Below are 16,668 nucleotides of genomic sequence, written 5' to 3'. Positions count from 1 at the left end.
ATAGGACACGGCCAGTACCTAATTTTTAGGGCACTGATTTTTGGTGTCCTATCTGTTGCCGATTTGATCCATAACTGTATATATATATTTTTTCCTTTTTAATGAACTTTAACAGAACATTTACGATTACAATACCCCCCCCCCCCCCCCTAATATCTTAAAAAACAGCGAACATAAATACCGCCAAAAATTCATCATTTATTCTTGTACAACCAAAACTAAATATTTTATTTCACATTATAATTCCATAGTTTTAATAAATAAATTAAAATTACGATGGATTCAATGAAGTAAAACTGTGTATAGCCTCGCACAAGTTCTAGTTTATTAAAACGACTGCCGATCTGATACCTTACAGGGGTTCAGTTAGGACACGTTTTGGAATATGACCCGAGAGTTAGGGTACCGCAGTTGCCCAACAAGGCAGTGCATATTCGCTACCTTACTCAAACGTCTTGGAATACCGCCCTAAGTTGAAACGTAAAATGTTCGATTGTGCTTCCTTTTTGTTGATTGTGCTTTCAAATGTGCTTCCTTTTTTGTTTATTGTGCTTCCAAATGTGCTTCCTTTTTGTTGATTGTGCTTCCGATTGTGCGTTATTTTCTATGAATGTGCTTCTGTCAAACTGTTTATTATTTTAATATAACACCCATATCATCAAAGGTACTAATACTTATAAATGTCTTATAGAGAATGGTAAAATGTAATTATACGCAGACATTAAAAATATCTGCTTCCATGCAGCTTTAAAACACGGGTACACAAACATGAACTTGTTTAGGAATGTAATTATAAGCAGACATTAAAAATATCTCCTTCCATGCAACTTTTAAAACACGAGTACGCAAACATTAGAAGAGAATATTACTTGTGAGTTAGGACTCTGAAAAATTTCTGGTCTGCTAAGATCGAGTAATAAACATTTTTGTTTTATCATTAATTTAACTATCACATCCACAATGGTATTATTGATAACATATATTTTAGTTAAAACCTATAAATGATACGACTTTAAGAAAAAAGGATGGTTACAACAACGAAATGACTGTGGATTTTGTGGATTTTGTGGATTTTTGTGGATTTTTGTCTATAAGGTTCATAATAATGTTGGTAGAGAATTGGAACTCGACCGTACATACACTAACTTATTTTAGAAACCTACACCCGATGATGACATCCATCAGATGAAATCAAGATGGTGGTCTTCACTAAATAAGATGGCTGCCTCCGGCAGACAACGATGGTATATATTTTTTATTTTGATAATAAATTTATTTTAAAGAATGCTGTGTAACGAAAAATTGTAGCATGGATGAGTGGGGTGTTCGATGATGATATCATTGTAACAGAGGAGTGGGGTTGTAGATGGTGCATTTGTAATGTAGAGGAGTGGGGTATTCGATGCGCAGGTATTTAATTGAAATTTTATTAAATAATATATTTTTAATTTTATTTTAAAATTTTGATTATTTAATATTTTTATATATATTTATTTTTTTCATTAAAATCGGATAATAAATAAAGATTTTCAAGATGGCGGACGAAACTCGAAATGTCGAAATGTTCTAGAAAAACAAAATGGTGGAATGTTCTAGAATAACAAAATGGCTGCCAGGGTCAAATGTCAAGGTCAAATCCAAGATGGCCGCCGGACATGACGTAATCCAAGATGTCGGCCGGAAGTGACGTAATCCAAGATGGCCACCAGATCCCCGGATCCCCAGCCATGAGCCGGTGTCCCAGGACCTACCAAATACACCTACTGACACAAAATTCTGAATAATGCTTCTTACAATGATAAACATTCAGATTCTCAACAAGAGAGACTGCATGTGGTTCAGGTAGCAGCCAATGTAATATGAGAGGTTATTCGTGCAAAACCTTTTGACACAAGTTCATCTCACACTCAGATGATTTCTTTCATGATGTAAATACTGTGATCCCCGAATCTTTGCGACTACTTTTGGAAACATTAATTCTTAAAGATAAACGGTACTGTCTAGATACACATATAAAGAAGTGTGTTGCTCTTGCACATGCAGTAACAGCAGCAGTGAGACCTCGGTAATTAATTTCCTTATCATTGCATGGAGTCAACGTTTACCTTTATCACAAATCTGGATCAAAACATCTGATTGATTTGATGTTCACACTTGGATTTGTAGCATCCTACTTTAATACCTCAGTTCTTGCAACCTCAGCTATCCTGCGACCAGAAAATCTCTGCATGAAGCCATCATCCTTCCTGCAATTTGCATTCGACAATGGCGATTTTAATGTAAACACATTGGATGGGTTTGGAATGTTCCACGCAATGGGAGGTTTAATGATTGTGACTCCATTTTATTCTGTACATCCTGAAGGAAGTATACCCTGTCTTACAAAAAATATCACGGCTGCTCAAATCGTAGAGAAAAACCTCCTATTCAGTTTGAAAACTTCCTACATGCTAACAATCATCATTTGACATCAATTGAGATAGAACATCTTAACATAATCCATACCCTGCCTGAAGATATTTTGCCACTCCATTAATATCTATTATGGCTGCTAAGCAAAACTCAGAAGAACTTGCCTAGCAGCGGATGGAATAGTTTCATGGAAAAGGCCACACAAGACAAATTGTTTGAAACATCCAAACCTCTTTTGTCTTCCATTCATCAACCACCCACCATCACATTATGACACCATACTAACAATTCTCCAGCTTGCTAGTGAAAAATCTTGAATCCATGGGTCGAAATCCTGCATTATCACCTTTTATCAACCATTTTTCATCAAAGCCAAAGAGATCATCGAGAACTACCTCGATACTGATTTGAGAAACATAGTGGTAAGGTTGGGTGGTTTCCACTTACTCAAGTCATTCATGGGTACAATTGGTGTGATCATGGAAGGAAGTGGACTCAAAGAACTACTTTCAAACATTTATGCAGAAAACAGCATTGCCAAGATAATGTCTGCCTATGCTTATGCTAGAGCAGTGAGGGCCCAAATTTTGGTCCAAATAGCATTAGCAAATGAAGTTGTAAAAACAATGCTAGTGACAGAATATGATGAAAGCATCATGGAAGAGTTGTTATTAAATATTGATAAATCAGTAATTTTGACTTCCAAGGACAATGAGAAGCTTCGAGCAGTTACTGCAAACTTAATTAGTGCCCTTCACCAACTTCAAAGCAATGGTCCTACTGCCCAATTGTGGTTGCAGTATTTTCAAATGGTGACACTGATGAAACACTTCATCGAAGCAGATAGAACAGGGTACTGGGATTTGCATTTAACCTCCACACACACCATTTTTCCATGCTGCAGGCCACTTTTTTAATTCTAAGTGTACTCACTTGTATGTTCAGGATATGTTGGGTTTGGAAGAGAGAATGGATCCTTGAGAATATACACTTTTTTCTTAAGGTCTCAGCCCCAAGATCATGACAAGAGATGCGCCACCTCAACATCTGCTGGAGATCATCTCCTGTGGCTGCAGAAAAGGCTGCGGCAGTGCTTGCAACTGCAAGAAGACTGGGCTGAAGCGCTCCATTGACGTCGACCCAAGTGTCTGCCCGGCTCCTTGAGGCCGTTATGTCTCGTCGGCGCCCTCTGTTGCATTAATGGTGCAGTGTGGTGCGGTGTGGTGTAGTGTCATACCATCAGGGATGCACCCGTGTGCGCCCTGGACCGTCCACAAACGACCACGTGTTTTGTATATAATTTGTATTGTTTTGTAATTCTTTTATAATTGTGTTTCCTGTTGTAAATACTCACAAGCGGCTACATTTTTGTATAGTAATTTGTAATATTTTCATAATTCGTAATAACTTGTGTTTACGTTTTTTGTATAGTAATTTATAATGTTTTCATAAATTCTTTAATAATATGTGTTCAAATAATTTTGTATATAATTCCTGTGCAGTTCCTATATTAGCATGTAGAACCGCAACCTGGCCCGCCGCGAGTAGCGTCTCTCCCACGCCGGCCTATTTCCCCTTCCTTTGCGGCCTGCGCATAGCAGCGTGCGGGCGGGTGGGGAGGGAGTCTCTTGCCAGTCTCCGAGCAGAGCAGACGTGCTCTCACTCGCTCCGCGCGAGATGCGCACCGAGTACGGCTGAATATTCGCTAACAGTAAGTTTCAACACGGGACTGCCTCCGCAGTCAGAGCAGGTCACGTACGAGTTATTTTACATGTATTTTCGGGAGTCTGGGTCCTGGCTGCGAGAGCATTCGTCCTGCAACGTGTCGGCCAGGCTGCGACAGGACTTCATCGAAATAAACTAGCTCGTGTAAACGGACGGCAATTTCTTCTCCTTTCTACCTTAATCAGAACCTCTAACTTCTACAAGAGTCCCTCCTGGTCCTACGTCTCCCGGTCCCGGCCACGTTGGCCTGAACTCCACTATCTCTCCGACTGGAGCTATGCGGGCAAATCAGGACGAGTTTCAGGACAATTCGCAACAGGGACTTAGGGACCACAGGGCGTGGGACATCATGTGGCGCCCAACCTGGGGCCAGAAGATAAACGGACGTAAACGCACATAAACGTACGTAAACGGGACAGGCTGGGTCTCGCACGCTCAGACGCGGACGGCGGAAGCTGCGGCCGCGCAGCGTGGACGCGGCGTGAACTCGAGACGTCGGCGCGAGATAAGGCGGCGCGTTAACGGCGCGAACCCGAGACGTCGGCGCGAGATAACACGGTGCGGGAACGGCACGAACCCGAGATTTCGGCGCGAGATAACACGGCGCTGGAACGGCGCGAACCCGAGACATTGGCGCGAGATAACACGATGTGAGAGTGCCGGGAATCCAAGACGGCGACGCAGCAAGATCGCCGGAGCAAGATAACGCGTCGGGAAGGCGTGGACTGTATTACCGGGCAGCTAAGATTACGTCTCGAAAACACGAACGACTTCCAGGAAGCATATGAATCCTGGGCCGACGCAGACTTTCAAAAGCCAGGCGAGAGTTGCTATCACTTTACAAATTATGAATGTGGATTTAGTTTTGAATACCGGACGTATGGCACGACGATGTGCGGTGCGGATTCATGCCCCGGCGGGACAACTGATGAGTGGATCTGCGAGAAGTGCGGGAATCTATGGTATGAGGAGTAATCGCGTCCAATCGCTCGAGAAGAGGCGTGGATGTTTGGATTTACATGTGACCAGTGCCGAGCGAAGCTGGGTGTAGGCGTTGCCGCAATCGTTACTACGCCACCCCTGGAAGTTCACACATTAACAACTCCTGTGGGCCGAGTGACCACGAGAGCCGAGTGGTCAAACTGTGCGGACGCCGACACATTGCTCAGATTGTCTACGCTCGAGATGACGATACTCCGGATGCCATTGCAACCACAGATGCCGCCTCCGACGCCGCCCCCGCCATAGGGGGTGGAGACGCCGAGCGGAAAGACATCGCCACAGACGGAGGAAGGCGCACCCGTCCAGACCCTGTGGTACAATTGGCACACCATGACCGGGTGGACACGTCAGGCCGGCCCAGACACGCCGCCTCCGACGGCGCCCCCTGTTGCTGCACAGGTGGCAACCGAGCCAACAGAGACCAACAACAACACAGAGCTGCACAGCAAAAGGGGCGGATATGTGGACTGGACGGAGCTGAAAATCTCCACAGACACGCCGCCTACACTGCCACCAGTACTGCCGACGCCGGCTTCGATGCCCCCCCGCCATATGGGGTGGAGACGCCAAGCGGAAAGACATCGCCACAGACGGAGGAAGCCGCACCCGTCCAGCCCCTGTGGTACAATTGGCACGCAGGGACCGGGTGGATGCGTCAGGCCGCCGACGATGCGTCAGGCCTGCACCACCGACGATGCCGCCCCCAGCCACTGAGGGAGCGACTGGTGTGGCCACACATCGTAACGGCCACATCGCGACCCAGTCTGGCAGACCACCATGTTGCCGAAGCCAGGCAACCCGGCACCGATACGGACTCGCCCACCACGACGCCGCCGCCCCCAACTGCCGAGAAGGCTCCCAGGGGGTTGACACGGTGCAAGCCGGCCGGGCCACCATACGTCACCAAGGGCATGCCGCCATGCACGCCACTGTGGGTGCGCCACCTGCGCACGCCATGCACGTCGCGGAAAGTGCCACGCCGCCTCCGCACGTCAAGCACGCCGCTGAAGGCGCCATGCCGCCTCCGCACGTCAAGCACGCCGCTGAAGGCGCCATGCCGCCTCCGCACGTCATGCGCGCCGTTGAAGGTGCCACGCTGCCTCAGCACGTCAAACACGCCGCTGAAGATGCCACGCCACCTCCGCGCATCATGCGTGCCGCTGAAGGAGCCGCGACGCCGCTGCCTGCCACGCTCGCCGATTTATGCGCGCCGCCGCCTGCCTCTGAAGGCGCTGCGACGCCGCCACCATCCACCTCGGCCGCTTGCATGGTGACAGGTATGGGCCACACGGACACCACAACATCGCCGGACTCACCAGGTTAGTGCTCCAGTGCAACGGCCTAGTTTATCATGTCCATGCGGGTAAATGAGCGGCGCTGACGGACATAACGGCCTCGTCCGAGGAGGGGCATTTGACGTCGATCCAAGTGTCTCCCCGGCTCCTTCAGGCCATTATGCCTCGTCGGCGCCCTCTGTTGAATTACTGGTGCAGTACGATGCAGTGTGGTGTAGTGTCTTACGATCAGGGATGCATCCACGTGCGCCCTGGACTGTCCACAAACGACCACGTGTTTTGTATATAATTTGTATTGTTTTGTAATTCTTTTATAATTGTGTTTCCTGTTGTAAATACTCACGAGCAGCTACATTTTTGTATAGTAATTTGTAATATTTTCATAATTCGTAATAACTTGTGTTTACGTTTTTTGTATAGAAATTTTTAATGTTTTCATAAATTCTTTAATAATTTGTGTTTAAACATTTTGTATATAATTTCAGTGCAGTGCCTATGTTAGCATGTAGAACCGCAACCTGGCCCGCCGCGAGTTGCATCTCTCCCAAGCCTGCCTATTTCCCCTTCCCCTCCTCCGTGGCCCGCATGTAGCGGCGCGCGGGCGGGCGGGGAGGGAGTCGCTTGCCAGTCTCCGAGCAGAGCAGATTTGCTCTCGCTCGCTCCGCGCGAGACGAGCACCGAGTACGGCTGAATATTCGTTATCAGTAAGTTTCGACATGGGACTGCCTCCACAGTCAGTGTAAGTCGCGTACAAGTTATTTTACGTGTAATATCGGAAGTCCGGGCCGCGGTGGGGGAGAGCGTTCGTCCTGCAACGTGTCGGCCAGGCTGCGACAGGACTTCATCGAAATAAACTAGCTCGTGTAAACGGAAAGCAACTTCTTTTCCTTTCTACCTTAATCAGAACCTGAAACATCTACATGATTCCCTCCCGGTCCTACATTTCCTGGTCCCGGCCACGTTGGCCTGAACTCCACTATCTCTCCAACTGGAGCTACGCGGGCAAATCAGGACGAGTTTCAGGACAATTCGCAACAGGGACTTAGGGACTTCAGGGTATGGGACGTCACCATCGTTTGTAGCAACTGCGAGGGAACCTCATGTGAAAACGTCCCTAAGCTCTCATTTGGAGTGAATTACTTACCTGTCTCAGATGAAATGATAGACGAAGACGAACTAAATGAAGAATTGTGGTACGCCCGTCTCGGACATTGTTTTAATACCCATCTGTCATTTCAGAAGAAGTCTAGGACCAATCAGGTCCATCAAAGAGGATGAAATTTTATTAAAATTGTAGCCTCTCGTGTTAAACACACGAGGGGAACAAGGAGTAGGAAGGAAACAGAGTGTGGCGAAAAGTCATCGAAAGCTATTACAACTGAATACATTTATTACTGATCATACAAGAAATTATTCATTACAACATTAATGACGAAAACATAAACAGTTCCTATTTGCGGCGTGGCTCTGATTCGAAAGTCTGCGAACAGAAACATTTAACAATTATGAGACACGTGAATGCAGCTTAACACATCAACTTTACAATTGCCCGTGCTCTCATACTAGGCACGCCGCTCGGCGCTGGGTACACCGTCAAAAGAAAAGCTAAGTTACAACGTACATAAGTTCCCAGACTGTAAAAGAAAATATATTGTTGACCTCTGTCAATGAACAAGTTACCAAACATCAGTAACTAAAATAATACCATTTGTACACAAGAAGACTAATACATATACCATGTATTTACGTAGGCACGCAGACCTCTAATAATTACTCTAACACCTCGTCGACTCTTGTCGACACGTATTTCTGCGGGCAAGTCGATGCATGGATTACCAGTGACTATCTGCGCAAACTATCTTAGCGCCAGAAATGCTCGTCGGTGTGGGCACTGGGTTTATTCTTCGGGTGTCACTGCCGGGTTTCGCACCTAAGTGCTGTATGTCCAGTCGGTAGTCAAGTCTTTCCTCGGGACTCACAGCTCACACCGCCGTCTCCAAGCCTTGCCTCCGTCACCACTGCCCCTCTTCTCAGTCTAAGTTTTCTACCCACTCGGTTTATAAGTGTCTACGACGAAACAGTACATTACCAAGTGGGAGCTTCTTCCAACGGGCAGCGTGACGGCAGGCCGGCGAGACGTGTTGACGGTGTAGCTTCCTTCCGCAGCCAAGGCCAGCAGGGCCTCCGGCTGGTGTCGCTGGCGGTCGCGACGAGTCTCCTCCTTCACCGTAATATGGGCCCCCTTTTATATTCTGCGAACTGCTCGTATCAAACATGGCAGAACGTTCTCGGTCGGGGCAACCGGAACCGGCGGCTGCGGCGATGTCCGGTTGGCAAGCCCGCCAAAACGAGCCTCCCCGAGGGCTCCCGAGCGGCTCCGAACTTCGCGCGCGCAGCGCGCGAACACTTTGCTTGTGCTGGTTGCATCGGCGCGCGGTTAGGCGCCGCGCGACATATCTGGATGTGCGTGGGCGAAGCACACGCAACAAAATAACAAACAAATCCTTAAAAATTTTTAAATATGTACCTATGTTAGATTTTTAAATAGTAATGATGTTAGATTTTCAAATATTTCCATTTACGTACTTATTTTCAATATTATATATAAATGTTCATCCCAATAATTAAAATATAACAAAAGTAACTTAATATTTCGATTTTTTTTTCACATTCCTTTGCCTGTAAATAAAAATACAAATATCTCATTTTTTTTGCTCAAGTGGATGAGGGATGAATTCGTGGTTTCCTGAGATCTCAGTAGAGTACATTGAAAGGGTAGGAAAGAGTTTCCGAACAATAAACTGGGTCTTCAAAAACACAAATGTTACTGAAAACTATGAAATGTTGCTAAAAATCACATAAACTGAAACATTGGGCAAATATTTAAAATCTGCAGCTCAAAACTTATTAGTCCTAGAAAAATGTTTTTGATCTCAAATTTTTGCAAATTAAACTTCTTCAAAACTGAATGAACCAACGTTGCTAAAAAATAAAAAAATAATAATAATAATAACAGTCCTTCTGGGTCAAAATCGACCAAACCTGATAAAAGGTCGAAAATATCGAGGGTTATAAATTTTTGATAATGACACGGTCGTCTGCCGAGGTCGAAAACTTGGATTTGGCATTCTCTTTGCACCATTAATAACATATCAATAAAGCAAAAATACCTGATTTGATGCAACATGCTGACGCCAACCACCGGTGCTCCCTCTGGTCCGCACAGGCCGTTATGTCACAACAACATGTACTCTTAAGTGCATCGAACACGCCTGAGCGTGATGTCCGCCGAGTGAGTGAAAGTGCACCGCGACGAACACCAAGTCGATTACTGCGCCCGGCCGGGTGTAGCAATGCGCTAAATTAAATCAGTAATTATTATTTTAAATCAAAAACAACCTAATTAATAACAGTTAAAAGATAATCAATTCAAAGGAAATTATGTCCATTTGTTCAATAATCATATATTGTTAAATATGTCATTTAAGTCCAAAACTGGTCGGAGCTGTTTTCCCACGCTTCACGTGTCTCGGCGCGAGGTCGCACGGCGCCCTCGCGCCAGTTGCCGTCGGGAGCTCACAGGGGTCGGTCGCTCCGCGAACGCAGAGCCCTCAGATTTCGCGCGCCACATCCAAGTCTCAGCAATAGTGTAAGTTCGTCAAATCCTTTTCCCAGCTCTGCGCCCAACCCCACTCAGTCGTACGTCATTTAGTGCGACTCGTTACTTAGTCATTTAATCCCAACAGGGAGATTTTCTACTTATTACGTAATTTTCATGTCCAGAGTTTAAGGACAGCGTAAATGAATCTTACGCAGTTTTCAGGCTTCGAAGCCAAGTAATCATTATCGTCAAAGGCTAGCCAACTTCGTGTGTCGAGTTCTAACTCGTTAATCTACGAATTTAATTTTTATCTTATTTAAATATATAACATATAACATGCAATCTAACCACGTAATAACTGTTTCAAGCTGTAATAAGTGACTGTGACTTTTATGTTTTCATCTAACCGTGTCGTCGCCTGGTCGACTAGCCCCTGAATGATAGTATTTCGCAGGCTACTCAGTGTTCGGTAGAGGGGGGTTCGGGCCGCGTGGCCAAGGGACTTAGTCACCAGAATAACAATTTAAGCACTCGAAAACAGTTTACAGGTTCTTTATATACGATAAATCAAACCGTTTACAGGAGGCTGCCGCGTTTCCGCCTGTGACTGTTTCTGTAGGGCGAAGCCCGGTTCCGCGCACTTATACTGTGTTGGAAAAATATGTGACGTCCCGCTCGTGACGAGCATTACCCGCACCGCTAAGACTTGATCTCGCTATGACTCTCCGACCGGACAACACAGTGCCCGTGAGGGCCCGTAAATTACTGTACAAGCAATGGCGAATATCCAGTCCACAAAAGTATTCCGCGACTCGCAATCCTCCAGAGAAACACGCACTCGAGAAAAATTACAAACTGCAACCCGCGACCGAATGACAAGGTGACACACTCGCCTGAATGACAACACGGCTGTAGGAAGTGAAATTCCTTCCTCTCGGCAAGGCCTGAACTACAGCGAGACACCGCGCCCGTTCTCACCATTTTGGAGCGATCTCGCAGACACATCTGCTGTCTCTTGCGCCCAGCTGCCGACTGCCTTGACACAAGCGTGGAGCGGCCTGCTCCCGCGACCGAAGCCTCTCGCGTCTGACTGACGACTCACTCCTTCCCCGCCTCGCGCGACAGCACCCGCATCCCCTCCCCACTCCGCGAGCCCGCGGAACACGCTGATTAGTCACAGGCGGAAGCCACGGCCTTGGCGCCCGGTGAACAAGTAAAAACTTAAACATAACTTATACATAACACACCAAATAATAAAATAACTATTTACAGTAAAGAATTTTAAAGAATATTTACAATAGTAAGTCACGTCCGGTTCTTGTGTATTTACATTAAACTTCCCCTAGCGTGCCAACCTCTCTTCCCTCCCCTGCCCTAGCCACACAGCACTATCGTCGTACACGCAACACAGGCAGGAGAAGGCGTTGGCATGGCATAACGGGCTGTGAGAGTTGGATCGACACTTGGGTCGACGTCAACCGGGCCTACGTACATTTCGAGACTTTAACGTTTTGTAACAGGTTAGATGGCAGATAACTTTAGAACATTCATTTGTATGTGCTGTTTTACATGTTAACGTCATTGACTGCATAAGCCGTTGCAGCATAGTAGCTCCGCGATTATTTGCTGCATCATTCACGTCGATAACGGCCACAGTATAAGTCCGCACATACCGTTTTACCATCTATCCTGGTCGCGCGCATTGTCTACGTATAGAAACTCGCGTGCAGCGACGGTCATACAACAGACACGGCCAGTCCTTGGACAAGTGTGTGTAATGGTTCTTAATAAAGTGCAGTGTCGTGTCAATCAGTTTACCATTTATTTATAAGGCGTCCTGGGTGGCCTGAACAGCCTGGGTAGATTTCGAACCGCGACGCGCTCCTTCCTGCAGCCACGAGGCCGAATCCCCGTTATTGCCCCTGAGATCACTTTTCAGATTAATAATTACTCAAAAACTTAAACAGGCAGCGGGAGTGGCGTCAATGCAATGACTCTTTATTCTATGCTGCAATGTCTAATTTGACTGCACTAAAGGCCCGTCTACAATAGCAATGTCCTAAACTGTGTCTGAAGGACACTCGTCGCTGATTGGTCCACTTGACCCTCTGACGTCCTGCGTCAAGTGGGCGAAGGTCCGAACCTACCTGGTCCGAAGACATTCGTCAATTTGCACTTTTTGTCCCAACCTGTGTACTTCGGACACAGAAAAAGAACAGAACACTCACGATAATTTAATTTCCGGTTCCCATTGAAAACGTGGTGTTTGTTTTCGTTATTGAAGGAAATGGAATGTGTTGTAAGTCAAGAACAGAAATATTGCAGCAAAAAACCAGAAGACCGTACACATGAATACATTTCTGGCAGTGTGATATGAGTTAATTTTTTAGCATTTACATTTGCCACTTTACCTTACTGAATAAATATATAATATTGAACTCCCACAATTTTCATAAGTTCAATCTCAAACTACAAAGCATAAAAAAATAAACCAAAACATTTGGTTTGGCACATTTACTGCGCTCTGGTGACAACTTTAGAAATCAATACATTCGGACATCGGACATCGCAATTGTGGACAGGGCATTTTTCTGTGAGACAATGTGACATCACTCACATTCGGATAAGGACATGGACCACTCACAGGTTCGGACTATTGTAGACGGGCTCTTAGGGGAAGCCGCCTTTTCACAGACGAGAGAGCCAAACACCCGATCATGCATCTTCGTTTTTTATTTGTTCATTGTAAATAAATATGGCGATGTTGATAAAAGGAAAGACCATAAACAAGGCAATGGTATTTATTTGTACGCCGCCATATTTTTCGTTTGCCATGTGTTTGTGAATGTTTATATTGGACAACTCATGATATCTAATGGTCAATTATGTTAGGTTAGCTACATTATAAATACTTTAAAACATTGTGGATGGTTGATTTGGTTAGAATAGCTACATTAAAGATACTGTGAAATCATGTAAATGGTTTCCTAGCACTGGATAGCTACATATTAAAAAGTTATTTGCTAAGCAACCATAAAATTATTTTACAGTATTACCTAATACAACCAACCATCCACAATGTTTTAAAGTATTTTTAATGTAGCTAACCTATCCTAATCGACCACAAAATTTAATGCCACACCGGTTTATACAATGAGATAAAACGGTATATGACGTATGAGCACGGGCGTCTCAGACGGGGGGGGGGGGGGGACGCGGGGGACACATACCCCCTAATATTTTCAAGTACAACCAGTATTTTTATAGTATTTTAATTTTTATAAAATACATGTGATTCATTAATGGAATAAATTAGTAGATCATTTGTCAGCTAATATCTACACACAAAGCATATGATTGAAAAAGTAAGTCCTTTTTCCTTCTCTTCTTAGAAATGTATTCTTCGAAAAAACCCTAACACATAGGAGAATAACTGCATATCTCAGGAGTATTATGTTCGACGGGCGGCACTTTGAAAGCCAATAAGAACATGAGATGCTGCTATCGTTATCTGTACGCTCCAGTAACATGATCCGACGCCCTTCAATTTGCTCATACACACACACCTACACACACATCAATATGCCAGTTCCGAAGCTTCCAACTGTAGGAGTGGTTGTAGTTTTAGTTACGGTACTCGCAAATTTAGGTTTTATATATTAATGAAAACATGGATAAGTTCGTTATTAAAATTAAGAAGCGTAAATGTGAGGAATAATCAACAAGTACACAATTAAATGAATATGAAAGTAATGTTGAAGTACGAACTTCAGTGCGTGTTCCTGAAAGTGCTGGCTCTAGTGTTACTTTAAATGATGCAGATAAGACCGCTTCAACTGCCAGAGAACTTTCCTGTTCAAAACCTAAAAGGACGAACCCTGCAGTTTCAGATTTCGTGGTTTAAAGACTTCAAATGGCTAAGTATTGAACAAAACGTAAACGGTATTATTTGTTTCTACTGCATTCGATATTGCCGTTTAAATCCAGACAAAATACTTGTGAATAAAATGGAGAATTCATTCACAACGCACGGTTTCAAGAATTGGAAGAAAGCTCTGGAAAGATTTCGAGCTCACGAAAAATCTGATTATCATAAACAAGCTGTTTTAAGTTATCGTCAGTTAAGTCAGCCTATCGAAATGCAACTAAGTTCTGTTAAGGCTTATTAGGCCCTCGGCTACGAGGATAAATTTCCGATGCTAACACATCTGTTGGTCGTTTCCAGAAACATAGGGCAAGAATAAGAAAAAAGTTCAACTGTTGCCTGTAGGATAGCGCTGCCTCTGTCGTCCCTTTACTCCTCCCCACCGCCCAGCCCACCCGTTTCTTATCTTTATCTATGACACCATTCTCTCGTGTTCACAGCCGATTATCAGAAATGACGCTGGGCTCGCCCCCTCCCTGGTTGTCGCCCTCTCCGTTGTTGCCAAACTGCAGACGGAGCGATAGATTTGGAGTGCAGTCTACGGCATTTTCGGTTCTGTCAAAATGCCAAAGTGGCACAAAGGTGTTACGAAAGGGCGAAAACGTTCAAAACGCTCTTTATTGACGTGACAACGTCTAATAAATCGATGGATGCCGGCTGCACGAACGAAAAAGTGTCCCGTAACTCACATTGTCTCATTACGCTGTGTCCCGTTACGCTCATTGTGCGCTTGCGCCGCATATATCTCTCTTCCACTCGATTGGAACAACCATCGATTTGACTTTTTCGAGGCACATTAAACTTGAAACACTCCCATTCGTTTCCTACTTATCCTATCATCGTCCTATCCTTAACAGAATAACACAGATTGGAAGAAGTTAAATAGCAAACATGTATAAAAGTTATAGTTAAAATAATCTCTTTGTTAAAGTAATAAACATATTTGAATTAATGAGTGCAAATAAAAGTAAATTGATCAATTAAATTGTAGATTTCATTTCACTTCTTCTTTTTATCCATACAAAATAGTGATCATTCAATAACAATGTTTCAATTTTATTCATAACAGTATGCAATAATTTCATCAATGTTTTGTTATGACGTTGTCACGTTAAACTATCGTCCGTAAACCGACTTTACAGACAACCAACTTTTTTTTATCAAGAAAATGAATAACGGTGTTAAAAGTAAGAAATCGTTGGCAAATTTGGTACAGACATCAAGAGTGGAGAAACACGGGCGAGTTAAAGCAACACCTATTATTAAAAACAGTTAGACAAATGGGTAAAGGTCTCAGGAACATTGTAATTAAATGTTTCTTAATGCCTAACGAAAAAGAAACATTTCCGTAGACCAATCACATATCCAAAAATTAATTTATTTTCGACTATAAGTAGGACCATGAAGTTCGCGAAAATTTCGAATGCCCATTAGACCGCAAAAATGTATGCCCACGCCAACAGTTTCCTCCTTGTGACTGGTTGCCGCCTGCAAGAGAAGACAGCCCTATTTCACAGTGCAGATCAGAACACTTTTTCTCCCGCACTGGATGGCTGTGATTCATGTACTTGACGTTGTCCGGCCGAAGGCCACCCTAAAGCCCGACCTGCAACCGCCAGTATCCGACCCCGCCAATGGAACGCGCCCCTAGCCATGGCCCACCCGAGTCAGGCGAGCGCCGTGGAACTTAGGTATTTCAACGCCCTTCATTAATTGGCAAGACAAATCAAGCCATGTATACAGTAAATTCAACAAACTTTAATGAACCCGCCACATTGAATTAATAACACCATGCAACACAAGTGCGACGTAGGAGTGCTTGGGTCACTCACGTGTAGCTTTCTACTAAAACAGCTGTGAGTGCAACCCTTGCGGCCTTCAGCCTAAATTCAATAGTGAAATATGTGACTTAACTCAAACCGCCCCAAATTAGCATTATCATTCGCCACTGGAGTAGATATCAAGAAACAGACAGTCTCCAGTTTGACTCTAATATTCAAACTTATTTTAGACAAACTTATTAAATGTAATTTCTAAAACATATATAGATATTAAGTTAATCATTAAGTTTTATTGTATGAATTTAGGGCCACTTGCTTTTTATTATTAACGTAATTTTTTACGAATAACGGAACTTTAGAAACTCTGGCGCGACAGGGAACTCACCCCTCCCCTCGCGCCAGGGCCAGACGCCAGTACAGCGCGACTCGCGGACCGGGACGGACGCACGTCCCACGGGGAGCCAGCATCTCTTTGTATTCATCGAACTTCAATCTGGTTATTATAGTCACAACCGAACCCTTTTTTAAATACTCCCCGTGTGTGTTTGGTCCTTTTCCGGTGTAGGGCCTTACCCAGCCGCGTCAATTTAACACGCCCCACACAACGCATTACGTGGGGCCGTGCAATATACGGCACGGGCCGACTCCCGCCACCACAGAACTTTACTTAATTGCTTAGTGCACAAGCACTAGCTACATCCAATCGTAGACGTGTTCTTAATTTAATAGCGAGCCGCAGTCCACACAGGTGGGCCCGCGCGTCGCAGCTTACCAATTATGGGATTAGCCGACTCTAATCGAACACTCTCCCTCAGCTGCAACTGGCGTGAGGGCATAACATTAGTGATGGCACGTCAGAGCGCCTCGTGTGTAATGGACAATGTACTTTATGTTAGGGAATTCGTGTGATTGTAAGTGCCGTGTAAT

General features: G+C 44.7%; 1 protein-coding gene across 1 annotated transcript; it reads left to right on the top strand.

The window, feature by feature from the left end:
- Nucleotides 1–5,833: 5,833 nt before the first annotated feature.
- LOC134539675 (uncharacterized) lies at nucleotides 5,834–6,463 on the top strand. The gene has a single exon (XM_063381863.1). It carries the CDS (start codon nucleotides 5,834–5,836, stop codon nucleotides 6,461–6,463), a length of 630 nt encoding a protein of 209 aa, XP_063237933.1.
- The last annotated feature ends 10,205 nt before the right edge of the window (nucleotides 6,464–16,668 follow it).

The sequence above is a fragment of the Bacillus rossius genome, chromosome 15 (genome assembly GCF_032445375.1).
Source record: "Bacillus rossius redtenbacheri isolate Brsri chromosome 15, Brsri_v3, whole genome shotgun sequence".
Taxonomy (NCBI): Eukaryota; Metazoa; Arthropoda; class Insecta; order Phasmatodea; family Bacillidae; genus Bacillus; species Bacillus rossius.
Note: the sequence above shows the minus strand (reverse complement) of the source record. Positions and strands in the feature narration are given on the sequence as shown.

Excerpts from the sequence above, each read along its gene's own strand:
- LOC134539675 (XM_063381863.1), top strand. The coding sequence starts at position 5,834 with ATGCCGCCCCCAGCCACTGAGGGAGCGACTGGTGTGGCCACACATCGT.